At 48.7% G+C, this 26972-nt stretch overlaps 10 protein-coding genes across 10 annotated transcripts; 6 read left to right on the top strand and 4 right to left on the bottom strand.

Annotated features, from left to right (window-relative positions):
• Positions 1–2500: 2500 nt before the first annotated feature.
• On the bottom strand, positions 2501–3436 carry KD926_008607 (uncharacterized protein; the record flags this gene model as incomplete). The annotated part of the gene is made up of 3 exons (XM_053101349.1): positions 2501–2727; positions 2801–3167; positions 3371–3436. 3 exons carry the CDS (start codon positions 3434–3436, stop codon positions 2501–2503), a joined length of 660 nt encoding a protein of 219 aa, XP_052955025.1.
• A 354-nt stretch (positions 3437–3790) lies between these two features.
• KD926_008606 (LysM peptidoglycan-binding domain-containing protein) lies at positions 3791–5058 on the top strand (the record flags this gene model as incomplete). Its single annotated transcript, XM_053101347.1, has 3 exons — positions 3791–3994; positions 4185–4544; positions 4651–5058. The coding sequence occupies 3 exons, from the start codon at positions 3791–3793 to the stop codon at positions 5056–5058; spliced, it is 972 nt and encodes a 323-aa protein (XP_052955024.1).
• A 1388-nt stretch (positions 5059–6446) lies between these two features.
• On the top strand, positions 6447–7311 carry KD926_008605 (uncharacterized protein; the record flags this gene model as incomplete). The annotated part of the gene is made up of 2 exons (XM_053101346.1): positions 6447–6541; positions 6597–7311. The coding sequence occupies 2 exons, from the start codon at positions 6447–6449 to the stop codon at positions 7309–7311; spliced, it is 810 nt and encodes a 269-aa protein (XP_052955023.1).
• Positions 7312–7916: 605 nt separating this feature from the next.
• Positions 7917–8728, bottom strand: KD926_008604 (LysM peptidoglycan-binding domain-containing protein; the record flags this gene model as incomplete). The annotated part of the gene is made up of 2 exons (XM_053101345.1): positions 7917–8203; positions 8314–8728. 2 exons carry the CDS (start codon positions 8726–8728, stop codon positions 7917–7919), a joined length of 702 nt encoding a protein of 233 aa, XP_052955022.1.
• Positions 8729–9784: 1056 nt separating this feature from the next.
• On the top strand, positions 9785–10576 carry KD926_008603 (uncharacterized protein; the record flags this gene model as incomplete). The annotated part of the gene is made up of 1 exon (XM_053101344.1): positions 9785–10576. The coding sequence occupies one exon, from the start codon at positions 9785–9787 to the stop codon at positions 10574–10576; it is 792 nt and encodes a 263-aa protein (XP_052955021.1).
• A 1799-nt stretch (positions 10577–12375) lies between these two features.
• KD926_008602 (uncharacterized protein) lies at positions 12376–12975 on the top strand (the record flags this gene model as incomplete). Its single annotated transcript, XM_053101343.1, has 1 exon — positions 12376–12975. The coding sequence occupies one exon, from the start codon at positions 12376–12378 to the stop codon at positions 12973–12975; it is 600 nt and encodes a 199-aa protein (XP_052955020.1).
• Positions 12976–14057: 1082 nt separating this feature from the next.
• KD926_008601 (uncharacterized protein) lies at positions 14058–18446 on the top strand (the record flags this gene model as incomplete). The annotated part of the gene is made up of 1 exon (XM_053101342.1): positions 14058–18446. One exon carries the CDS (start codon positions 14058–14060, stop codon positions 18444–18446), a length of 4389 nt encoding a protein of 1462 aa, XP_052955019.1.
• A 1046-nt stretch (positions 18447–19492) lies between these two features.
• On the top strand, positions 19493–20810 carry KD926_008600 (cytochrome P450; the record flags this gene model as incomplete). The annotated part of the gene is made up of 4 exons (XM_053101341.1): positions 19493–19505; positions 19578–19638; positions 19830–20545; positions 20611–20810. 4 exons carry the CDS (start codon positions 19493–19495, stop codon positions 20808–20810), a joined length of 990 nt encoding a protein of 329 aa, XP_052955018.1.
• A 510-nt stretch (positions 20811–21320) lies between these two features.
• KD926_008599 (WD40 repeat-like protein) lies at positions 21321–24036 on the bottom strand (the record flags this gene model as incomplete). The annotated part of the gene is made up of 4 exons (XM_053101340.1): positions 21321–21346; positions 21405–22326; positions 22375–23835; positions 23920–24036. 4 exons carry the CDS (start codon positions 24034–24036, stop codon positions 21321–21323), a joined length of 2526 nt encoding a protein of 841 aa, XP_052955017.1.
• A 2180-nt stretch (positions 24037–26216) lies between these two features.
• On the bottom strand, positions 26217–26654 carry KD926_008598 (uncharacterized protein; the record flags this gene model as incomplete). Its single annotated transcript, XM_053101339.1, has 1 exon — positions 26217–26654. The coding sequence occupies one exon, from the start codon at positions 26652–26654 to the stop codon at positions 26217–26219; it is 438 nt and encodes a 145-aa protein (XP_052955016.1).
• Between the last annotated feature and the right edge of the window lie 318 nt (positions 26655–26972).

Below are 26972 nucleotides of genomic sequence, written 5' to 3'. Positions count from 1 at the left end.
CGTAAGCGAGCTGGCCACCCCACCGAGAATTGGAATTGAGGCTATTCAAACATCGATATCACCACCAAAATGCCCAAATCATTAAAAAACGCTACAGAACAAGAGGGAAGACTCTCCTTGGCAGTTGAGGCTTTTCAGAAAGGCCAATTCAAGTCAATTCGTGAAGCAGCTCGTGTTTTTCAAGTTCCTCGCTCAACACTTCAGACACGCTTGAATGGTGTCATTTTTTCGCAAGGAAACACGTGCTAATTCAATGGAATTGACTTCGTTGGAGGAGGAATCGCTCGTTGAATGGATCCTCTCTATGGATCAACGTGGCGCGCCGCTGAGGCAATTCCAAGTTCGTGATATGGCGTCAATCATGATCCGGAAGCGCTCCCAAGATACAAAAGCCTTTATTGGAGAGAAATGGGTATATAACTTCATCTCCGGCATGAATCCTTGAAAAGTCGGTTTACTCGTCAGATTAACTATAAACGGGCGAAGTGTGAGGATCCTGAAGTTATACAGACCTGGTTTCAACGCGTACAAGCTGCTATTGCCACATACGGCATTGCCAATGAAGATATCTACAATTTTGATGAAACAGGCTTTGCCATGGGCCTGGTAGCCACAGCCAAGGTGGTAACGCGTTCATCCTGCGAGGGAAGACCCTTTTTTATACAGCCAGGAAATCGGGAATGGATAATTTTAATCGAGTGTATCAACGCCACCGGCTGGGCATTGCCGGCTTACTTGGTAGTAAAGGCGAAGACCTATATACAGGCCTGGTCTGAAGGCGATATACCCTCTTCATGGCGTATCAATATATCACCAAATGGATGGACTAATCGTGAAATTGGCGAACATTGGCTTAAAGAACACTTCATTCCTCATATCAAGGACCGGAAGACGGGCCAATATAGCCTTTTGGTTCTTAACGGGCATAACTCCCACTTAACACCTCAATTCGATGATATATGCCGTCAACATGATATTATACCAGTCTGCATGCCTGCCAATTCTTCTCATCTCTGCCAACCGTTGGATATAGCCTGCTTTTCACCCTTGAAGAGGGCCTACAGCAACCTCGTGGAAAGACTTATACGAACAGGATATCATCATGTTGATAAAGTCGACTTTCTTGATATCTATCCGGAAGCCCACGTCCAAGCCTTCAAGAAAGCAAACATCTAGAGTGCCTTTCAAGCAGCCGGAATTGTGCCTTTTGATCCGAAAAAGGTTCTGGATAATCTTATCTTGTATAGAGAGGAGAGCCGGCCAAGCAGCCAAGGAACTACTTCAACCGTTACCAAAACGCCTATGAATCTGAAGCAACTCAAGAAACGTGAGTCAACGTTCTCTCAATTAATCCTCCGGCTTCACCCATGCAAACAGCACTATCATACATCTTTAAGGGGGCAGAGATAGCCTTGAATCGGGTAGGTCTCTTAGAACATGAGAACTCTCAACTCCGTGAGGCTGTTGAGAGACGAAGAAGGAAACAGCAGCGTAATAAACATCAAATGAATGATTTGGATGGCTTTACAATTCAGGAAGCCCGTGAGGCCTACGCCAACGCGCAGGCTGTAGAGGAAGCAGGCCCTGATACACCCGGTCCTCGCCGGCGGGCACCGCCGCGGTGTAGCCAGTGTCATATTGTTGGGCATATACGTACGAGATGTCCGAATCGAAATTCCTAATTCTGAGGTTTCAAATGATTTAATATATGTGGGAACAGTTTCATTCTTCGTGTTTTAATCAATATATGCGTGTAGGCTGACCCGCGGAGCCGGCCTGCTTGGCAAAGTGGCCAGCTCGCTTACATGGCCAGCTCGGCGGGCCAGCGTATATACCTATATGATTCTTACACCAAAAATGAAGCTTTTCATATCCAAATTAAACTGTTTAGAAGCCCGGAGTTAGATAGTTTGATTCGGGCATCTTGTACGTATATGTCCAACAACATGACACCGACTACACCGCGGCGGCGCCCGCCGACGTGGCTGACTATCCAGAGGTCCTGTATCACCAGCTGTTTCCTCCGCAGCCTGCGCGTTGGCGAAGGCCTCACGGGCTTCCTGAATTGTGAAGCCATCCCTGACGTTAGCTTAGCCTCATCTTGGCGGGGGCGGAATTTCTCTGGGTTTCCCACAACATCCGCCCCCATCCGCCCCCATCCGCTTGGGGTTCCATCCGAGGGGAGATGATGCCTGTTCCTGGTGGAGAATATTTGGAAATCCAGACCAGTTGTTATGGTCTGACTCGTCCCATGAGCGTTGTCTTCATCTCCGAGGCATGTCTACAAGATGCCGTTGCGATTAAGGTAAGGTCAGGTTGCATAAAATAAGCTTAGATTGGCTCCCTCGGCAAGTCGTGGGTGTTGAGATTGGATTATATTACTGCAGGATTCCAGGTACTTTGAAGATGGAAGATCCAATTACTGGACTCCTTGGAGAACTCTCAGGCCGCATGACCCCGAAATCTGCAGACTTCCATCTTCTCGACGAAACTAACCTTGCTAGTTCTCAATGCGAGCGCCGCGGGTGCCGTTGTAGCCGGCTAATTCGATCAAGTCGGTGGCGTTCATCAGGGCCCCTGTAAGCCCTTCTAGGCGGGAGGTGAACGGATCCAACCGGTTTTCCCAGGCAATCTGGCCATGCTCGTCCAGCCAGAGAACCTTGATCGATCCCGTCTCGATGGCCTCTCGATCCAGCAGGTACAGGCCCGCTTGGAACCGTAGCTGCGCTAGACTTAGCTCTCGCCACTCATCCTCGCTCTCCTGGGCCTCTGCGATCATCTCCTCGTTCGCTCTGTCTACTGATGTACTGCATATTGCTTCCGTCGCCATCCATGTCGATAATGCCTCGGAAGTCGGTGATACCAGGGACACGGACTAAGACTTGTCGCCATGAGTCTCCACCGTTGTCGCCAAAGTCGTAGCGAGAGGGGTCGTCCAGGATCTTGTTCTCTGAGACACCCCCTCCGGGTACGTTGGATTTCCTTTTTATCTCCTCGTATTTGGTTACGAGGGCTTGGTCGTAGCATGTACGCAGCCAGACAGTCTGCAAGCCATCACTGCTGACTAGACTGATCATCCGCTCGTGTGCAGTTTGGTGGGCGCTGAGCACGAGTTTCATCTCCTCGCTAAGCTCTGGTAGAGAGAACTGGGCGCGGTGTTGATACGGCTAAGGGACAGTCAGGTCAGGTTGGGGTATCACTCGGCCACCGGGGAAAGGAGAGAATCATACCCAACGCTCCATTAGCGTCAGTTCCTGCCATTCCCAGACGATTTGCTCCCATTGTTCCCGACTGTCGGTGGGGGAATCTGGATTTCAACGCTCCTGTGCCAAGATGGAAAAGAACGGAGCCAGGAACAGGCAAAACCTACCGAGCAGAAGATGTCAAATGGGAGTTTGCCGTAGTCGGCGTTGCTTTCCAGCGTTGCTCCGGACATTTGGGGGCCGAATTGATGAGGGGAAACAATCACGGATGGAGGAGGTGAACCGGAGAAGAGGAGGATGGAGGGAGGAAGTCGGTATCATTAGATGGTAGAAGCGCTATTTTAGCATCTCCGATGTGCTAACGTTACCAACAACCATGCACTAGGGTAAGACATGATACCGGCAGTTCCGCTGCAACGCAAATTGCTTTATTTCCTCTCACCTGCTTAGTGCTAATAGATTACCGCTAGTTCAAGTTTGGAACGGTTTCTGGTTAACCTGGAACATTACATGCCTTACGAAAATGTTTTATATCTCAAAGGGAGAGGCCAATTCCCCCTTTTGATCCATTCCAAGGACCAGTCACCATGAGTCTCCGACGTCTGTTGCCCTATTCTCTCCTTGTGGGAGCTGCGCTGGCGAGTCCCCGTTTCAACCGACGGCAGGATAGCCCGGTTGCCTCTGATACGGCGGCGGATTGTACTTGGTACGACACGGCCCTCGACTCGACCTATAACTGCGAATGGTTCGAGCTCAACTGGGGATTGTTCCATGCCGACTTTGTGTCCTACGTGTGTATCCCTTCATGCAACCCAACCGTACCAACTGACATGAAGTGTAGAATCCTTCCGTACTGGACGACTGCAGTGGTCTGAAGTGGGCAACTCCTACTGTGTCGAGGTCAACAATGGCCAGCCTCGATCGACCACGACGACGTCTACGCCGACCAGTACGACTACCCCGAAGCCGTCTCCTACGTAGGACGGGCTGATTGACACCTGCACGGCCTTCTACTACGCGGTTGTCGGCGACACTTGTGACAAGATTGTCGCCAAGTATGGCACCTTCACGACGGCCGAGTTCATCGCCTGGAACCCGGCCGTCGGGTCGGACTGTAGTGGCATCTGGGCCAAGACCTATTACTGCGTTGGTATTCCCGGCACGCCGACGGCCAACCCTTCGTCGACGACCACGTCGACGGGAGGACCCTCCCCGACGCAGGACGGTATCATCTCGACCTGCACGCGCTACTATAAGGCCGTGGCGGGCGACACATGTGACAAGATCTCTGCCTCTTATGGCACCTTCACAAGTGCCGACTTCATGTCCTGGAACCCCGCCGTAGGAGCGACCTGTAGTGGTCTCCAGTCGGGCTACTACTACTGCGTTGGCACCCCTGATACGCCGACGACGACCACGACGACCACGGGGTCCCTCGCCTACGCAGACGGGGATCATCTCCACCTGCAAAACCTTCTACCAGGCTGTCAGCGGTGACACCTGCGACAAGATCGTCGCCAAGTACGGCACCTTCACGCTGAGCCAGTTCCTGAACTGGAATCCTGCCGTCGGCAGCGACTGTTCCGGTCTCAAAGCCACGTACTACTACTGTGTCGGTGTGCCTGGAACATCCTCGACAACCAAGACCACCACCTCTACAACGACCACCTCCACCTCCAGCGGGCCATCCCCAACCCAGACCAGAATCATCTCCACCTGCAATCGATACCACAAGGCCGTCGACGGCGACAACTGCGCCGGACTCGTGAAGCAATACGGCACCTTCACGCTAGACCAGTTCCTCGCCTGGAACTCTGCCGTAGGCGCCGACTGCAACGGCTTCTGGCTGGGATAATACTACTGCATTGGTACGCATCAGTCCATCCCTTCTCATCCTCGTTTCTTACCCATTGCCGAACTAACATGACTTCATCAGGGGTTCCCGGAACCGCGACGACCAAAACGACCACCACGACCACCACGACAGGCTGCACTAGTGCGCTGACCCCGACACAACCCGGCGGCATTTGCGCATGCAAGAAGTGGTACAAGGTGGCGGATGGAGATACCTGCGACACTATCCGGGCGAAGTATAGCATTACTGCGGCCAACTTCAATAAGTGGAACCCGCAGGTAGGGACGACTTGCTCGGCGCTGTGGCTGGGATACTATGTGTGTGTGGGCGCGTAGGGAGGGCAGCATGAGTATGGTCTAGAGCCTTTTTCTAGAATGGAGGTATTTATGTACTCTTTTGATCTATGATCTCATAGAATTCACAGTGCTTTACGATGTTGCCCATTTCAAGGTGGAATTACGCTTTGCAGTTGCGGAAAAAGGATAGAAATCAACATAATTTCTAACAGACAATCTAAACACTTCTTTCTCTCTCTGTTGCTATGTGAGCTTACCCCACCCTATATCATACGGTGATAATATGTACTTGTTTGATAATCGTGAGATACGCCGGATTTCCCCGCACGACTGGTTTCGCTTTTGAGCCCCCCGCTGTTGTTTAGGGTGGTTTAATGGAGCCATTCGGACTTCGCCGATTTTTCTTTCCTCAACTCCGTAGCCTTCATGCTTCCCTTTCGGAGCCTACGGGAGGTGAGATTCCCATAGCCTCAGAGAATTTAAGAAGTGTTAGTTAGCGTCCAAGTTTGGCAAAGAAAAGCTCTTAACTGTAATGGTAGTATAGACAACACAGCCCTGAAATGAGCCCTAGTATATACCACCCATCCCATCTGACCCCGTAGTCCAAATACTGTCCAAGATGCGATAGACCATGCAAGCTAAACATCTCCACCCAAGAAATCAGCCCTCTCTCCACAGTTTTCACCCCCGCAATCGACCGATCAGCACTTTCCGGGGAACAGACCCACCACATCATGGATGGACACATGGAACATGCTCAAGTCAGCCCAGCTGCAGAGGATCCCCTCCCCGTCTCGATGGAGGCATCGAGGAAGTCCCTCTTCCTTGAACCCCGGTTCTGGTATCCGACTACATGCCTTACTAGGTACCACCGAAAGCATACAGCCAGGTGACTTACTCCTCGATGTGGTGGGTTCTCGGTCATTTCCGGGTATATCATCAATGGTGTGTAGTGCTCCGGATGATCCCGAACTCGCCTGTATGAAGCATCCTTTACTTGGGTGCGGTGAAGCCTGCAAGCACCTGGAGAAAATAATAAGAAGATGCACCAAGCATTCAGCTGAAGGAAGACAGAGTGTTTGAGATTGGGCAATGCTCAAGCTTAAAACAGATCAGTTCAAAGACGTCCAGGGAACTCTGTCTGTGTATAAGGCAACAATCAACCTGGCACTTGGTAGCGCGAACCTGTAAGTAAGGAAACAACGCCTGATATATGGGCAAATTTTACTTACCGAATTACAGCCGCCAACGTCAAGTTACGAAAGGAACTCTTGATAAATATAACGCTATGATCCTGGATACAGTAGGAGCTTTGAACAATCACATAGGCCACGTTTATGACCACCTAAACAACCTACGCTCACAGAGGACCAGCTCCTTCAATGGACAGGAGGAGTTAGAACTGATGTTGAAACAAAAGTATCGAACCAAACAGTGTCTCTATATTTACCAAAAAATCTCAGAGTCAATCAACCGTGGGCGATTGGCTGTTCAAGATGGTGCCTACATAGCTGGTAACACATCATATGCGCCTATAACCGTCAACGGCAATTTCAACGCGGACAAAATAACTGCCAATTTTCCTGATAAATTTTTATTGGGAACAATAAAGACAGGTGCAGAACTTGAGCGAGCCTGTCAGTTGATACAAGATAAACCCAAGCAATTTCCAGCCCACAGAATTGAGGAGGTCGACGAAGTAATTGCCGAACGGTGCCGGAGACGAAATGAAAAAGACATGTTTACAGGATGTCTGTCGATTTGCGATAATGCCACTCGGAGATCAGAACAAGCCAGGATCAATGTTTTTGAGGATATTCATGCTGCTGAATGGGCTGAACAGTCAGATATATCCGTTGTCGGTGATCTTATCTCTGCCAAAAAATATCACAGCAAAGCCGCATTCAGAGCAGGTCCTGGGGCAGGTATCAGCTCCCAAGTTTTTGAATTATCGTAACCGGGACACGAAAGAGGAGCGCAAGAATGGGACAACGGACGCACACAGAAACGGTCTTCGTCGGTCGTACAACTTCGCATTTGGGGGTTTTACGAACTGAAGGATGTGATTATATTGGTATTGATTATAGTTTTACTCCGGCATGTGTAGTAACTCGCTTCACTTACTGAATGCGTATTGAGTGGCATAGATCCTCCATTAGCAATAATTTTGCCTGAAAGTTTCCATCCAAAGGTCACTTTTAAGCTACGTAATATATTACTCTAAACAAACAATAGCAGTATATTTAACCTTTCGCACTGGAAAATACAACTTTGTATCTTAAAGGAAGCTTTATGGCAGGGGTTCTTTCTACAACTCCTTGCCTGCATATTTACTATTTTCCAAGCCGACAAGGCCACATGCATACGGTCGCATGAAAATACTGATACATTATTCTACCCGTAGGCGTGTACAGAGCATGTTAGATGATGTATAACTGTATAACGGATCGTATAATTTAAGCTATATTATAGGTGTTATTTATTAACCTTACGACTAGGATACAATAGGTCCTGGGGCCGATCCGGCGATCCGACCCGCCGTGGCTTCCTTCGACTGCAGCCTCAGACGCCAACACAAACGTAGTAGCCCAGCCAGAGGTTCGTGCACCCTGCGTCGATCTCCTTGTTCCACGACCGGAACTGGGCGAGCGTGATACCTGCCTCCTTATCGATAGACCAGCAGCTGTCCCCATCCTCGATTAAGTGGAATGACTTGCAATTATCAATGATCCCGGGCATCTGGGGCGTGGGCTTGGGCTTGCCAGTCGGCTTCGGTGGTTTTTTTGTCGTCGTGGTTACGCCGGGCGCGTGGACGCAGACGTAGTAGTCCAGCCAGAGATTTGTGCAGTCTATCAGGAAGAGCGTTAGGTTCTGAGATCTGTAGGACAAGGGAAGAAAGATGGTCACATGCCGTCGTTGATCTCGCTGTTCCAGCTCTTGAACTGGGCTACACTGATACCGTGCTTCTTAGCGATAGTGTCGCACTGGTCTCCGGAAGAGACCTTGTAGAAGCCGTCGCAGTTGTCAACGATCCCGGGCATGGTGGGGGAGACGCTCGAGGCAGACTTGGTAGTTGTGGTAGTGGTTGGAGCCTTGGTGGCTGTAGTCTTGAATGTACTGCTCGAAGGGTCCTCGTTGACAGTGCCGAACACGCAGTACATCTTGCTAGTGTCGGGTTTGGGGCAGCTTATACCGGGGTTCAGCTGCTTGAGGGTGTCGACTGACAATCCCCAGCTACTGGCGAAGGTCTCACAGGTAGCGTCAAAGTCAGCACTTGCGTGAAGTCCGCAGTTAATACCGCGGCGTGAGAGGGATTCATGAGCCACAGCATGACCCGAGACGAGACTAGCGGCAAGAAGGTGTGCGAGTTGCATCCTTGAGAGTAAGGACTCCGAGAACAGATAGGGTGACCAAGAAATATAGAGGCTAGAAAGAGTTAAAGGTTTGTGTAGTTGAGAACGATACGCAGTGAAAGGTCAAGTTAGATGAGAAAATGATCATAGCTAACGATAGTTGTTACAGGGGGTTTTATAACTTTCTGACGCTGCAATGGCTCCTACATCTTCCGTCCAATTCTCGATGATACTAATCCTCTTGGTGCGGTCTCGCTTGTGTACTGATATATTACCTACCTGAGATATAGATAGAATTGTGCGATGTCTCATATTGTTACATCACTAGCCATGTTTTCATTTGGAGAAATCACTAAATCAAACGCAGAAACCGGTAGATGCTGGCCAGGCTTTTGGGATGTACTTTTGGGAAACAGGCTAGTCGCGTTTCCTGCTATCTTGGTCGACCTGATGCCGCAGTCAGCCAAGAAATTAAACGAATTAGAGTAATTTGGAGGATGGAGACACGGTGATAATCCGAAGGCCAAAGTCTAGGCTCGAGGAATTACTGGCGAACGGACTTCCAGTCTAATGCTGCAGTGCAACACCGCACTGAATTTTCTCTCCCCTGCATATTGACAGTTCTCCGATTCTAACGGGGAGGGTAAATAGTATACGATCTATCATGAGACCGACAACGGCACCATGCGCAGTTTGCATAGTACAATCTTGGCAAAATGGAGAATGCTACATACAAAGAGGGGTTGCGCCTCAATTGCCGCCTCCAGAGATTGTAATCTATAATCCCTGTTCAGACCAGCCAGTCAATTCGCCTGAACCAGAGCAAATATCGAGCGAATAAACTATCGTTTTGAGTCGGAGCAGACACTGCGCGGGCTTGGCAGCCCCACTATTAACTGTGCGAATCTCCCGGTCTATCAAAATCCTGCTAGGAACAATATGGCTTAGCCTACGGGATATTTCATTAGCACATCTAAGGTACTGCGTTCCCACCAAATGTAAAAGGTGTTTATTTTCTCTCTACACTCTCTACTGCCAAAGTCAGCCTACGATTTGGAATTCTCGCTTTTGCTCAATATGCGTTTTGCCTGGTTGCTTGTCGGCTGCATGAGCGTTATGGCCAAAGTTGCTAGCAACGTCCTGGAAGTGGACCTAGTTTTCCCGCGCAATGATACCTATGCGCCTGCCGATTTGTTCCCTATTGTCTTTGCTTTTCAGAACCCCGAACGTGCGCGACTTCTCAATCCTGATATCTTCTATACAATACGGGACTGGGATAACATGTTTGGGAATAATAGTTTTGGCATTACCTGGTCCCACGACTTGAAGTGGGCGAACTGGTCCAGTCACGACCCCTATTTTGTATACACCTTTTTCCCTGAAAGCTTCAGAAGGGAAGGCCATTACTGGCTTACCTGGAGCATTGGCTGGAATAGCTGCGACATGAACGCCTTTTCTAACCATGGAGGCGGTGACATTGTTAAAAACGACTCAACTTGGTCTGTTCTCTTCACCATCAAGGACTCTGCGCAGAAGGTCGACCTCGTCGCTGCGACAGCCAACAAAACATGCCCCAAAGAGCTTGGGACTGCTATCAACGTTACTGGTCAAATGACTCTGAGAAATGGCAATACTTGCGCAGTGGTGGCCTCGTCTACCCCGACGCCAACCCCTGACCCTTGTCAGGTCAAGATCGATTCGGCCATTGTCGCAAGCATGTCTGCCTCGCAGCATGCTACATTTTGCAAGGGCTTGCACCCGCCAGCTGACTGCCCCGAAGAGGATAAGAGTGCTGCCCAGCAACTGATGGTTATCGGCGTGTCTTGTTTTCTAGCCGCGGTGGGAGCGATTGGGTTCATTCTCATGTGAATACATTGGCGTTTTTCAACTACTCGCCATTTGACGTAATTATTTCTGGAAACAACTAATTACACAACGTTTCAATCGACTGTAGTTTGCCCCTGAGAACCGTGTCTATCTGGCCCCCTTTTCGAAGTGCGCGTGGGCCTAGTCTTCCCTTGGCGGCGTTCGAATGTATCTCGACCAAGGCCTTTTGGACAGGTTTTCGCACTATAGAACAAGTGCCTTGGCAAACTGGTACCCAAGACGGTCCGACGGCAACAGCCCTGCTCCAGTGGCGAGGACCAGTGCGGAGAGAGAAGAGACGTGCCTGGCAAGAATGCATGATTAGGCGCCTTGGCTTTGGTCTAGCCTCCGACTTGTTATTTATACGACACGGAACACTGGAAAGGCGGCGTATTCAATCGAGATAACATAATTTACAGCGGAGATACACGCCTTACGTACAGCGAGACCGCATGAGCTAAGGGCTCTGGCTGCTCGATCGCTCGCCAATCTGCGGCCAGAAATAATATGCCAGGATAGGCTACGCGATCAGTAGAGCGGCTCAACTCACCAATTTCCCATCAAGGTCCCGGCTGAAATTCTTCCATCTAGGTTGGTCATGTCTCAACAAGGATGTTCGGAAATTAGCCTCGTCGGATTTGCCTTCCAATGGCCCATACGACCAGATCAGGGGCCTACCGGGGCAATGGCAGAAGCAATCCGATGCAACGTCAAGGAAGAGAGAATGATGGACTCGAAAGGGATGAAAGTGTTTGGTGAATCAACCTGAAGGTTCCAAGGAAGAAGCGAAGACTGCGAGGTTGTATAAAGGTTACTGCGTCGGAAGGTCTTCACGCTCTCACATCATTCTTTCTTTATCTGTTTAACACCAAGGTTTTTGCTGAATCCATTGTGAAAACATGGTAACTATATCATGGCTCACTTTGGCACTTGGGGCTACTAGCGTTCTTCTTCGTTTTGATGGAGCTGTGGCCACGCCAGGATACAGGAACTCTGCTAGTCCAAGCTACCGCAACACTGGTAACTGCCCAGAGCGATGCAGCGTTTCCGGACCCAACACTGAAAACTTGTCACGGACTGTGACCAGCCTCCGAAGACGTTCCTTCGCGATACCCTATGACCTAACTACCCGATCGGGACTAGCTTCACAACGTAGCTTAGTTTCTTCGTTGAATGCATATCCTACATTTTCGCGATTTCTTATCGCCAGCGTAGCCGTTCGTCACACCCAGTTTGTATAGTGAAATTCTTGGCAAATTGAAGAATGCAACATATGAAGAGGGGTTATGCCTTAAGAGCCGCCTTCAGAGATTGTAATCTGCAATCCCTGTCAGACCAGTCAGTCAATTCACCTGAACCAGTATCACTTTGAGTCGGAGCACACACTCCGCGGGCCTGGCGGCCTCCACTATTAACTGTGCGAATCTCCCGGTCTATCAAACTCCTACTAGGAACAATATGGCTTAGCCTACGGGATATTTCATTAGTACATATAAGGTGCGGCACTCCTAACGAATGTAAAAAATGTTTATTTTCTTTCGTTACATTCTTTTCTGCTAAAGTCAGTTTACGATTCGGAATTCTTGCTTTTATTTAATATGCGCTTTTTTTAATTGCTAATCGGCTGCATAAGCGTTATAGCTAAAGTTACTAATAATGTTCTAGAAGTGAATCTAGTTTTTCTGTACAATGACACTTGTACATTCATCGAGTGATTTCCTGTTGTCTTTACTTTTCAGAATCCCGACCAGACGCGTTATCTCTATCCTGAAATCTCTTACTCAATTCGGAATTGGGATGACATGCTTGGGAATGACGGCGCCTCCTGGACCTACGACTTGAGGCGGACGAACTGGTCCAGTCACGACCCATACTTTGCCTACACGTACTTTGAAAACTTCGGGGTTGAGGGCCGTTGGTGGCCAACATGGGAGATTACGTGTCAAAGCTGCGACGTAACTCCCGCATACTATACTCTGGGCCCTGATATAATCAACAACACCTCAAGCTCGTCTATCCTCTTCACTACCGAAAACTCTGCGCCAAAGGTGGACCTTGTTGCTGCCACAGCCAACAAGACCTGCCCCGAGGAACTGGGGCTTGCTATCAATGTTACTAATAATGTCCTGTCGGTCCCCACGCATGTGAACTGGAGAGGTGGTGACAGTTGCGCAATGGTCGCCTCGTCCACGCCGACGACAACCCCGGACCCTTGTCAGGTCAAAAATGACTCGGTCATTGCGGCAAGCATGTCGGCCTCACTGAAAGCAACCTTATGCAAGGGTTTACACCCGCCAGCCGACTGCCCCGAAGAGGATGGGAGTGCCGCCCAGAAATTGGTTGTTATCGGCGTATCCTGCTTGCTAGCTGCCATCGAGGCGTTTGGTTTCCTCTTAATGTGAGCGTGGTCGGGTATGGACGCTTTGACAATTGATGGCCCTAGAGCCCTAGGTGATGCATTAGCTTCTTGGAAAATTTGCCCCTGAGTATATTGTGTCTAGCCATCACTGTTTAGTTCGCTTGTGCGCTCCTGCCTAGTCTGTTATTTGGTTTTAAGAGAATCTGTTCTTGCGTACCTGGAAAGCGTTGTTATCCTCCCGGACAATTTGACGAGGATTTGGCAAAAGGCTCAGCGAAAAAGTCCCATGAGCCCACTAAATTTGCAATTTCGTGTGTTTTCCATGTATGTGGGTTTTTGAACAGGATCCTTGTCTAGCTGTTCAGACTAGAGAACAAGTGCTTCGGCAAAATGGCACCCAAGACGGCTCAAGATGGCCGTTCTGGAGGTCGACCAGAAAAATACCTTCGACCCCAGTAGAGCACGCGGGTCTGCGCAGCTTGCGGGACAGACATATGGAGAGGGGCAGATACTGTCCCTGCAGGCCTCAAATTTGAGGATGCATGGTTAGGAGGCCACTAGATACCTTGGCTAGAATACAGCTAATTTTGAACTTCCTATACAATGCAAAACGATTATAAAGCCGCGTATTAATCGGAGAAAGTGTATCTTACAATCAGAATACGTGCCCTACGTACAGCGAGGCTACCATACTAGTAGGTACCTACATGTGTTTAGTGACTTGGCGATCGTTGTGGAAGGAGTAGACGCCGACAGACATCTACCTACGCCAGTAGCAAGTCTGCCTCAGCTATGCCAGCCGGAAGGCTTCCAGCGAATATAACCGTGTCTCGGCAAGGATGCTCGGAAATTGGTTTTGTCGCGCTCGACTTGCAATAGTCCCTACATCACGACCAGGGTGCGCGGTTAGCTGATTTGAGCCAGTGCGACGTTGGAGAGAGGCAAATAATGGAATGGGAAGGGAAGAGGAAGCTAGAATGCTTCGGTGTGGTACTTTCAAGAAAGGGGCTAAGTCGGCGAGGTTATATAAATGCAACCGGATGGGAATGAAATCAATGATCTCCCATCATTTTTGCATCTTTACCTGCTTAAAACCAAGGTTTCTGCTGGATCCATTGTGCAAATATGGTGGCTATACCATGGCTCACTTTGGCACTTGGGGCTATTAGCGTTCTTCTTTGTTTTGATGGAGTTGTGGCCACGCCAGGGTACAGGCATTCTGCCAGTCCAAGCTACCGCAACGCCGATATCTGCCCAGAGCGATGCAGCGTTTCCGGATCCAATATTGGAAACTGGTCTGTCTATCCCAGTCTCAATAAGATCAGAAAGTGCAAGGAGACTCTATTCTACGACTTCTCGCTCTACGACAACGTTGACGACCAAGCCTCCAACCATCGCATCCAAGCTTGCTCGTCGTTCGGTCCCGACTTCTCCAACCTTCCCTCCTCGAGCGCACGAATCGCCTCTGGTGAGCCTCTTAACGTCGAATTTGAGATTGGGTGGTGGCACCCGGGCATGGGCCTGGAGGCGTCCGACATTCGATCTCTTGTTAAGCAGATGCGCACGTACGCCGACCATGGTCACGGAGCCACAGACAGGCCATTCATCATATATGGCCAGTCTGGTCAAGCTACTATTGGTCTATACATTGGCCAAGGACTGCTGAACCAGGGCATCAGCCAATCTGCCCTGAAGATCTTCCAAGATAACCTCGAAAATCTTGACGTCTCGACACCAAGCTTAGCCATGCAGCTATGCGAGCCACGGTATGACAGCACGCACATTTTTGGAATTATGGCATCTAGCAATGGAAAGTTTGCTTCCATTCAAGATGCTGTCAGATCTTGGGCCAACGCGACATGCTTGTCTTTCTCGGGATCCACCAAGTTTACTGGGTCGGCTATGCTTACAACACCACTTCTGCACACAAATGGCACCCAAAACTTGACAGTACGGGCTAAAGATCTTTACAACCGCGCAGATGGGAAGTGTAAGACGGTGCAGGTCGATGCTGGCAACGGCTGTGCCGATCTGGCTAAGAAGTGTGGTATTTCGGCTGCCGACTTCACCAAGTACAACCCGGGATCTAAATTCTGCTCCACGTTGAAGCCAAAACAACACGTTTGTTGCTCCAAGGGAGAGCTTCCAGACTTCAGACCCAAACCGAACGAGGATGGTTCATGCAAGTCGTACAAAATCCAGGAGGGCGATAATTGCGACAATCTCGCTGCCGAGTACAGCCTCAGCAAGAAAGATCTCGAGGATTTCAACAAGAAAACCTGGGGCTGGAATGGCTGCAAACTTCTGTTCAAGGATACTGTCATGTGCTTGAGCAAAGGCACATCGCCTTTCCCTGCCCCAATTGCCAACGCAGTATGCGGTCCACAGAAGCCAGGATCAAAACCACCAACCGACGGCAAGGATATCGCTAAGATGAACCCTTGCCCGTTGAACGCCTGCTGCAATATCTGGGGTCAATGTGGCATCACAAAGGACTTCTGCGTTGACACAAACACCGGCTCCCCGGGAACTGCTAAGCCTGGCACTTATGGCTGTATTTCAAATTGCGGCATGGATGTTGTCAAGGGTGACGGAGCCGGTGCTATCAAGATTGCCTACTACGAAGGCTACTGCTTGAGCCGAGAGTGTCTATTCCAGGATGCCTCTCAGATCGACACTTCACAGTATACGCATATCCATTTTGGTTTTGGCACACTGACTGCGTCCTACGACGTTGAGGTTGGTGATAAACTCTCTACATACGAATTTGGTGAATTCAAGCGCATTTCCAACGCCAAAAGAATCTTGTCATTCGGCGGTTGGGATTTCTCGACCATGCCTGCGACGTACCAGATTTTCCGCAATGGTGTCAAACCTGAGAATCGTCTCAAGATGGCTACAAAGATTGCCGATTTCATCAAGAAGCACGATCTTGATGGGGTTGACATTGACTGGGAATATCCTGGTGCGCCAGATCTTCCTGAATCCGACCCTGGTAAGCCTGAAGAAGGCGCGAACTACCTCAAATTTCTTGTCATTCTCAAAAATCTCCTGCCCGGAAAGTCTGTCTCTATCGCCGCCCCTTCTTCCTACTGGTACTTGAAGCAGTTTCCCATCAAAGACATTGCTAAGATCGTGGACTACATTGTCTACATGACCTACGATCTCCATGGTCAATGGGATGCCCACAATAGCGAGGCCCAAGAAGGGTGTGACAGTGGCAATTGCCTACGCAGTCAAGTAAATCTGACGGAAACAAAGCAGTCACTTGCCATGATTACAAAAGCAGGTGTCCCTGGAAAAAAGGTAGTTGTTGGCGTAACAAGCTACGGGCGGTCCTTCAAGATGGCGGAGGCAGGTTGCTGGGGCCCCGAGTGCTTATTCACTGGTAGCCGCTTGAATTCAGACGCGAAGAAGGGAAAATGCACTGGTACGGCTGGGTACATTGCTGACGCGGAGATCCACGAGATATTGAAGGATCCAAGTCGTGTTGTCAAGAGTTTCGTCGACTCAAGCAGCCACAGTGACATTCTCGTCTATGATGAGACCGAATGGGTCGGCTACATGAGCAGCGCAACGAAGAAACAACGCACAGCCCTCTATTCAGCATGGGGTCTTGGGGGAACTTCCGACTGGGCCAGTGATCTACAAGAATATCATGATGTTCCCGGACCATCAACGAGCTGGGGCATATTTACTGAATTGCTCAACTCCGGAAAGGACCCTAAGACAGACCACACGCGCAATGGCAACTGGACTGAATTTGATTGCACGCACCCAGCGATTGTGGACTTCGCAGACTACACGCCCTCCGAACGATGGAGGGCGGTAGATGCTGATGCTGCATGGAGAGACGTTGTCAGGATCTGGGAGGATACGGACTCTGAGCGAGCCAAGTTCACATTTATGCAGTCGGTCACAATGACCCTCAAGATCGGGGATAAGAACGCATGTTATGACGTATCCAGTAACGACTGTAACATGGAGGAATGCCCAAAAGGAGCGGACGAGGCGCTCTCAGGACCTGCAGCGCAGCTGATTTGGAACTCACTGGCGGAGGTCCACAAGCTGCACAAGAGATACTACGACGAGCTGCTTGTGGTCGGCGTACTTGGAAGCTTCTCACTTAAGAAGTTAGAGAACACATTTGCGCCCATTCCCCCAGAGTCAGACGACACGTGGCTGTTGTTGCTTCTTGACCTCATTACTCTTGGAACCCTCGGGGCCGGCGGGCCAATGTTCAACAGCGGCCTCAAGACGCTTCCCTATTTTGCCAAGAAAGGTGGCGCTTTCGATAACGCAAAGGATACCGCAATGACCTTGATAGGACAAAGCACAACGATTGCCAAGGATGTGTTACCAGGTAAAAAGCCTCCTTGGACGGCAGAGGCACAAGATGCCTTCTCTAGCTACATGGGCCAGGTGATCAAGGCCTGGCGCAGGATTACCGAGGTTGCGGTCGAAGACTTGTTCGATGGAAGTCCCAGGTCAATTGAAATCCTTCAAAAAGCCATAGCCGAAGGAAAGCTGATCGATGGAAAATGGGACGGTACCGACTCAGAGGCCGGCGATGGATCAGACGAACTAGAAAGCAACATTGCCAGATGTTTCTACGGCTACACTATCCCGGCTCTCTGGCAAGTCTCACAAACGTACGCCTTTGTGCTTGATTCGGGATATAAGTGTGATGAAGACAAGTCACTCAGCCGGTACCTCGAGGACGACACCATGAAAGCCACGGGTGTCTGTATCGATGGCCATCAATACTACCTGGTACATCCGGAAGGCGCCTCGCAAAAATGCAAATGCGAGATCTTGACTGGGAGCAGCTGCCAGCAAGTATGCGTGGATAACCAGTTCTCGATACCCCCGGGTCTGAAGACACTCCCCGAACCAGACTTTGGAGACATCACCAAAGAGGACTTGGTCAACGGCTCTGTGCGTACCTGGATTCAGAATGGCAAGGAGAACGTCGGCGGCTTCGCGGACATTACCAAACAAGTTACCATCGATAATCTGCTAAACGTAGATATCACGACGCCGGGATTCATGCGCCTCCCCGTCTGCAGTCCGGAACGTGCGTTTAAGGCCTGGGACAACGCCAAAAAGGGCTCAACCAAATTCTACCCCTGTGACCCTCCGCCAAACAAGGACCATTGCAAGGAGTCAACTTTTGTGGACCAAACCAACGGGGCGTCACCCTTCGTCAAAGACTGCCTTACCATAATCAAGAATATCGAGGACGACTACACCTCTGAGTGGAAAACTGGGGTGCTCGCCCAGCCACACCGCAAAATCCTCGGGTACGGGACTTGTATATTTGGCGTGGAGGCCGACGATGTCAAAGGTAACGTACAATTCTGGGTCGGCGGGCAAGACGTCATTGATATCATCAACGACGTGGTTAAGGATTTTAGTAAGGATGGGAGGGTAGCGGCATATGGAAAAATGCAATGCAAAGGTAACATCAAAGACCAGAAGGTTAAGTGGAGTATCTACCACGTGGACGTTTAGATGTGAGACGTGGTCGGTATTCTATAATCCGTCAGTCTGGAGAATGTCATTCGAAATATCTGTACTAATATGAGAATACTTAACTTTCGCTGGAATCGATAATGCAATAACCATATCGGATCAGAGGGTTCATTCCGTAATGAAGAGTCAAGAAGAACGCATCATTGAGTTACATACTTGACAGTAGGTAGGTAGTTTGTGTCGTGCTCAGTGCACAGATTTGGGAGAAGGCATGAATGGCAGGGAGGAAACAGAACAAAGGGGCTGTGGGGGAGGCATTTCGCGTAGTATCAGAATTATATAGCTCTCACACCAATATTGAAAGGCTGGTGTATGAAGGAGCTTCCTCTTACAGGCTTGCTGTCAAGCCTACTGTCCTGTATATGCATATGGCATTGACAGCACCTGTCAAAGACTCTCGAGCTTCCATCTGGCAAATTGTGTCCCAGAATGCACAAACAACGAGCATCATCTCGGCCAGGACAGCCTGCTTAGTATTCGCTCCGATGCAACGTAACCACGAGGCTGGCAGGATCGACATTTGGGTGGGCCGTGCAAGCAAAGAAAATCCATGGTGGAGCTGGAGCAGGCTGTGCGGCCAGGTGATAAAGGGAGAAAGGAGTCTACTTAACTAAGACCAGGATGTGCCAACATGTCTTAGGCATTGGTGAAAAATGATTTCTCAGTTACAAATCCAGAAAATATAGGGTGCTTTCCAATCGCAGCCTTGTGTGGGCGATCGTGTGGAATTAGCAGTATGGAACGTGGCGTTTGATCAGAGAACACAGGCAATATCGTGTCAGTAAAATTCTTCCAGCAGTTCCTAGAATACATTTATTTTGGCTTACTTTTATGAATTCTTTTAGGTAAATTGGTAGGCGGTTAAAAAGCCGGAATTCTTAGTAAAAATCTGATTTTGCATTTGGGTTGTCAACTGACTTCGATATCCGTCTTTCATTCAAATGTCCCACAGTGAATGCGCAAGGTCCTGCAATATTCCGGTAAGATACTTGCATGGTTTGCATATCTCGTTTGGCATAAAAGATATGCTTCCCTCCTGTAAGCAGGGGATTAATAGAGCAAAAATTCTTCTTTTCTACCACCGAGCTGAAACAGTAAACATTACTATAGCGATCACAAGCAACCTCCTGGGCGCATTTTCCCTTATCGAGACCTTGTCTCTCGCTGTCCTGTGCCTGGTATTTATACTATCCCCTTGTCATATCATCTACAAGACTAACTAGAAAAAGACCACCGAATATATAATCCACCAAGTCTGGCTTCATCCGCTGGCGCGTTATTCCGGTCCCTTTTGGGCGAAACTGACAAATCTCTACTCTATCTACTATGCCTTTGAAGTGACCGACACTGCGATCTATACAGACTACACCAGCAATACGGCCCTATCGTCCGGTTCGGTCCAAACCACATCTCCATCAAACATGTGAAGGCCTTGAAGCCTATTTACAGCCAAAGGGATAACGTAAAGAAATTCCGCTGGTACGAGTCCTTCTACAGCGTAAGCATCTTTAACGCGACTGACAATAGCGTCCACGCGCGCAAAAGACGGGCCATGTCTCAAGCCTTCTCGGACCACGCACTTTGTGGAATGGAGCCTCATATTGTCTCTAGCATTCGAGAGTGGTATTGCGCGATCGGCGAAGACACAGGTATCAATAATGCCGCGCAGGACGGCTGGACAAGGCCGAAGGACATGGCGCATTGGAGCGCGTGTATAGTCTTCGACGTGCTGGGCGAGATGTGCTTTGGACGGAGCTTCGAGACTTCGACCAAAGAGGAGAACTATTTCTTCTTTCCGCTGATGGCGCTAAATGTGCGCATCTTAAATATTTTCGGCCAGTTGCCTCCTCTACGGACCTTGGGGCTTGAGGCGTACTTTCGTCGAGGGACGGCGGCGAACCGCGAGAGGCAGATTAAGTTCTCGAGAAAACAGTTGGCGGATCGGCTCGCGATAGATACGGAAGTATCGAAACGGAAAGGTATCATTTACTATTTTCAGAAGGCCCGAGATCCCGACACTGGCGAGGCGTATTTACAATCGGAGCTGATTTCGGAGACGACTTTATTGCTGGGAGCAGGTGAGTATTTTATCTGGCGTAAGGAAGCATGTCTGCTTGTTGCTAACTGTATTTGTAGTCAATAGGCTTCGGTACTGCTAACACAGCCTTGGCCGCAACGTTCTACTTCCTGTACAAACATCCACTAGTCCTCATGCGGCTCTCCGCCGAGATCAGGAGTACCTTCTCAAGCGTGGAAAGAATCGTGTGCGGTACTAGTATGCAGCGAATGGTATATCTACGTGCCTGTTTGAATGAAAGTGTGACAGTCTACAAAGGAGCCTAGTAAAAGACTGGTTTGTTTATGACTCGTAGTCAAGGAATTTTCCCATGGAGAAGAAAGGCTATCTATGAGGGAGGATCTCTCCTCTATGTACTTCCTGAGGCTTCGCCTCAGGTAGGAATGCCTACCGGAGGTTCCTCCATATCAGGAAGTTCGTATCGGAAGTTCGTACTGGGAAGTCCTTGGCTCAGGAGGTGACAACAGTGAGAAAGGCGGTGGCGAAAGGTCTTGGTATAAATATCAGATTAACCCCAGACCCCCTTTTTATAAAGAGATTAGAAAATAGAAGAGTAAAAGGCAACGTTGAATAACATATACAAATCTATATATTCCTGATATATCGCGGGGAACAGTAGGGTGGCGATAATCAATCGGACTTTAGCATAAAGACTCGTCCTGATGTGAAACCGATCCAAATGGTTGATTGTGCCACTGTAAAGGTTGAAACCCTGTGTATTGATGGCAACTTCAATAAATTCGCCGACTTCCATGTGATCCAGGTTCTATCAGAACTCAGTCCAAATCCTTCTGAATATGGGCTGTCCAGAATAATTGGAAAGAATGGCGGGTTTGCGAGGCAAGGCAAGGTAAAAGTACCTTCGTCAGTTTGAAGACATGAATTGATAATATCGAATTTGAGAACCAATTTGCCACTATTCTCCAGGGTATGCAGACACACGCCGCTGCTGGCATCCCACAGCTTAACGGTCTTGTCGTAGGAGGCGGAGGCAAGCTTTGTGGAGTCGGGTGAGAAGACCACCGACATGACCCAGTCATCATGGCCCTGTAGCGTCTGCAGGCACATGCCGCTGCTGGTATCCCACAGCTTAACGGTCTTGTCGCCGGAGGCGGAGGCAAGCTTTGTGGAGTCGTGTGAGAAGACTACCGAGGTAACCCCGTGATCATGGCTCTGCAGCGTCTGCAGGCACACGCCGCTGCTGGCATCCCACAGCTTAACGGTCTTGTCGTCGGAGGCGGAGGCAAGCTTTATAGAGTCAGGTGAGAAGACCACCGACCTGATCCTGTGATCATGGCCCTGCAGCGTCTGGAGACACACGCCACTACTGGCATCCCACAGCTTAACGGTCTTGTCGCAGGAGGCGGAGGCGAGCTTTGTGGAGTCGGGTGAAAAGACCACCGACATGACCCAGTCATCATGGCCCTGCAGCGTCTGCAGGCACACGCCGCTGCTGGCGTCCCACAGCTTAACGGTCATGTCGCAGGAGGCGGAGGCGAGCTTTGTAGAGTCGGGTGAGAAGACCACCGAGTTGACCCTGTGGTCATGGCCCTGCAGCGTCTGCAGGCACGCACTCCAGCTTTCTTCTATAACGTGTTTCCCACTTATCCGCTCTAGTTCCTTAGGCTCAAATTGACTCCTTGTAATACTGCTCCGTGGACTGAAAAACATTGCAGAAGTATAAACTTGAAGTGGATAATCCTCTATCATCAGTCTGTGGTAGATTGTAAATCGGTACGCATCTTGGACTCTACAGATCAATTCTGTATCTCCTGCCTTTGCCTAGAATCTAGTTAGACTTTAACTTTATCTGCACTTATAGGAAAATACCTTGAATAATCCTTCAAGTTTTATTATAGATTTAGCTCCTTCTGACAAGGCTTTGATCAAGCTAAGAGCTTCAAGCCAATGAAGCAGATCCTGGCGAAGAAAAGTATCAAGAAGAATAGTATTCTGAATCTCGTCATTTGTTCCCTTGCTGCTGATGTAGTCGTTGAAGTGATCCACCCAGAATAGGCATGCATATCGCATCGTAGCTAAAGGGTCTGGATCTGGCTGTTTGACTTCACTGATAGGAAGTGTATGATTTTTGATATTATATATATCCCGTTTCAAATTTGCATGCACTCCTTTCAAAGACTTAGAGAAGATAGAGTAGTGTATCTCTTGTATCCCATTAGAAGCGATATTTTGAGATGCATGTGCCTGAAGAAAGTCTTGTGCAGACTGATGAACCAACGTAATTGTGCAAGTTTGCAGAGTAAGAAATGATCCACAGAGTTTTACAACATCTTCGAGATCATTGCTGGTGATTTCGTCCTCTGATTCAAGATATAATGACAACTCATCCAATGTAATAGGACGATAAACAGTTGTAACAATTCTGAGCAACGACAGACATAGCTCGGTGTCATCGTCCAAATCCTGAATATTTCTGAACATTCGACGGTAAAATTCATCAAGCCCAGGAGGGAAATCCTTGAGCTTTTTCTTTAGGTGTCTTGGCCAGATATCTTTCAGTTGCTTGCAAACCAAGGCCACCCAGAGAAAGGTTCCTTTTGCATTTCGTAACAAGTGATTTTCAACCATCTCTCTCGTTTTCAGGGTGTATTTCTTCCTTTTTGATAACTCCTCTACTTTATACTTGATAAAGAAGTCAACAGCAGCAGCTATATTGTCTTCGTTCAGCTCAAGCTGAAGTCTGATTCCTGTTGCATTGTCGAGATATTCCTCGATACTCGGCCAATTTCGACTTGACACAATCCATTTCACATGTTCATAACCTGATGAATGCTCTTCCAGAAACTCAAGAAGTATATCTTGATCAATAATACACTCGTCCAGTGCATCTATCATGAGGTAAGTGCTTTTAATGGCCGGGTCTTGGAGTATCTTCCGAAAGACGTCGCGTAGTTCGAACCACCCATTCTCATTGTCAAGGAACTTTGCAGGAATGTGGGTCTGGAGTAGAGGCTGTTGCTTCCCAAGCATGATAATAAGTCCTTGTAGAATCGCTGTGGCACTGTTAATACGGTTATTGGTGGCTTGGCAGAAAAAGTAGGCAATGTTAATATTGTCTTGGGTAGCTTTCTGCGAAAGCTCATCAATAATACCGCAGATCAACATTGTCTTCCCTTTGCCAGGATCACCCTTGATCCAGAGCATCTGAGCACCTGCAGTGTTTCTCCATTTTTTGAAATCATCATGCTTGAGCACCCAGCAGTATGAGTCTCGAAGAAGGCCACCCTTCTCTTTTTCAATTCGCTGCTTATCAAGCTCAGGATGAATGGCCTATAATAGAAGAAAAGTATAAGTTTTTCAATATTCCAAAATACAATTTTTTGCTATTTCAGTATTACTGATTATCTCACTAACCTTTGAATTATCTAGTTGGTTGTAGTAATTATAGTAAAATTGACTGTTGATCTGCCCAGGATTCTGACCGACCTGGAGTCCAGTATTATGGCCAGTAAAAGATGCTATTGACTTCATCTTGCCAGTTAAGATTTTGGGAGAGTGTGTATAACTGGACGCAGAGTTGAGACTAGACTTAAGGCCCTTTATATGCAAGTCCCCTGGCCACGTCACTCAGCTACCCCGCACCACAAAAAGCAAACATTGCGTGCGTAACCACAAGGGTCCTGATTTCAGCAGTTCATTGTAAGTCCCAAGACGCCTCCTGTATAATGTAAAAGTTTCTTAAGCCATTTGATACTCACTTATCAAATCAATGAGGCTTGAAGATTTAACAATAAGCAAGGGACTAAGCATACAATATTAGATAGATGCTGCGGTCAAAGTCGAGAGGAGATATCCGGTATGGCCACGTCCAAGCGGTGGGCATTTTCTGTGCAAAGATCAATATCATTGGCAGGAACGGAACTTGATTGAACCGAATCTCACGATGCCATTCATCAGGCTACGTAGAGCGTTTGCTTGATGAACATTTCCTACTGCAGGACAGTTGACAGACATCGCATGATGCACGATGGCTCCAAACTTGAAACCCACACAACTAGAACTAATCTACCACATGATTCAGAGTGGCTCTCTGAAAACTTCTCAGATGGCTTATGTCGCTGGCTGCAGCAAACAGTCAATCGTACATATTCGCTTCTAACCTGCAAACATTCGGCAACGTCCGAGCACCGCGCAATGGTGTAGGTCGCCCACGCAGCATTACCCCACCCATGCTCGAAAAACGGTTGAATCGCATACCTGTTTCCAGTGGGCATTGGAAGCTGCTGAAGGTCTTCATTACATACATGAGAAGGGAATCATTGACGCTGATGTTGGGTGCCATAACCTTCTTGTTGACCGATCAGGTCATATTAAGTTTATCGACTTCGCTGGCTCTGGTCTTGACGGAAATGAGCCCTTGGTCTGCTATGATTGGTGTAGTTACCGACCAGGTTTTTCAGTTGATATCAAGACGGATATATTTGCGTTTGGGTCGACTATGTTCGAAATCGAGTCGACTGGAATAAACTGCAACTGATCCGTTTGTGTTGATATCAAGCTATCATCAGGTAAGCTGCCCAGGGGTGGGCTACAGGGATGACGTAGGCGAGCGACCAAAGTTGCTAGGGGTAGCGACATATTCGAAGGTGTTGTCCCAGTGATCAGCGATTTGAAACTGTGAGCTGTCGTCGACGTAGGATGAGCTGTATGTCATTGCCCCAAGAAAAACAGCGCTAATCAATCTAATGCTAGTGCCATGTTCGTGTCAGTATCACAGGTCAATACGCAACAAAGAACGCTCAGTTGAGGAAGCTGCAGCTGACAGGACAAATAATATGGTGAGCGACGGCATGAGTCTACGTCACAGCACTGTTTGTGATGATGAGTTCGGAAGTTTATTTTCTCAGTTTGTCAGAGATTAGAGAAATTTGGGTTGGAAGTCCCAGACAAAGCTGGAGATGTTGACAGATTGCCAAATGAACCCAGCGCCGTCACGTGGTTGACTGGTCTATATGGAAGATTCACTCCTGACCCAGTCGAGGTACCTGGTCTCCTTGATGTGGCAGTTGAGGAGTACAGCAAGTGGCAGCAATCACGGGTGAGTAGGGACATTCTCAAGGACGACATCCGCAAAGCACAAGACTTAGCACTCGCCAATGGTCTGGATCTCCAGCAGATCCATTGTGATCAAGACCCAAATTTCTTTATTAAGCAGGGAATTAGTGTGGGAGTAGCGCGCCGGCTCGTTTCTGAAATCACCCATTGGGTGAAATCGTACGCAAGCGTTCTTCAAGTTCAAATAGAGTAGAGATATACAGAGAATCATTATATTAAATACTGCAACTCAAATACCTTCTAAGATGAATAAATATGATCACCACTTTGCCTCTTTTGTTGAGGTACACTGGGAGTCAAGGCAAGTGATAGCGGTGTTTTGAACGATTATTGTCCGTATTACATCTCAACATTATCCTCAACATTAACGCCTGCATGCCGGAAGTGACCGTTTGCGCTTTTCTCTCTTGCGCCTACGCAGCTCACACACCACTCTAGGAAATCACCAAAGTCTTGGTCAGGATTATCCTCATAGAATGCCTAATGTCTCCGGATAAACGCTTTGAGTTCAGCAAAGAACTCCTCGATAGGGTTCAGGTCTGGTGAGTATGAAGGCAGGTACATTACTTTCACACCCGCATTGAGACACATTTTTTCTATACGAGAACTGATTTAGGTTCAGGCCACTTTCCGCAATGCTGCAGGAGTTCCTCAACGAAATCCTCGAAAATTGACCCGTCGGTCGAACCCTGAAACACTCGTGACATGACGATACCATCCTGGGAGTAGGCTGGCAGTATCTGGTACCGCTGATCGCGATGGAATTTAGAGAGCTGAACCGGTGCTATGCCGAGCGACGACCAACCGGTTCTCCGGAAGCCAAACCGTTTATCACACCCGGACTCATCGATATACACTAGATGGTACGACCGGAACTCGGACAAATTGTGTAGATAACAATCTCGTAGGTCGGCATTCCGTTCCCTCGCCTTCTGTCGCGCAGTCTTCTTTGACCATTTCTTGGAGATCAGCGCTCTCCTAATGCTGGAGGCGGTTACGTATGTGCCAAATTCATCCCACAGAAACAACGCCATCTCGTCGAGATAGAGTCAGGATTTTTCCAGTAAACGGTCGCAAAGAGCATCCAGCATTAGTGGCGTGATACTACGCGGTCGACCTGCTCGAATAGAGGGCGCTCTGGTATCACCGAACTGCCGCAAATTGCTGCGGATGGTGGTGACGGAACGCGCGCTACATTCTGCGGCTTCAGCGATCTGGGCCGTAGTCAGTGATTTGCTCATGATCATATCGCGAATGAATTCTCGGGTGGAGGAGGGTAGATTTGGAGCCATTTGTGTCGTAGGTGTTCATCTCTTGGTGGTGGGGAGGGAGGACCAAGGTGGTAAGTTGCG

Source organism: Aspergillus affinis, assembly GCF_023601865.1.
Source record: "Aspergillus affinis strain CMG 70 chromosome Unknown NODE_58_length_197389_cov_86_389201, whole genome shotgun sequence".
Classification (NCBI taxonomy): domain Eukaryota; kingdom Fungi; phylum Ascomycota; class Eurotiomycetes; order Eurotiales; family Aspergillaceae; genus Aspergillus; species Aspergillus affinis.
This window is presented reverse-complemented; position numbering and strand designations above follow the sequence as displayed.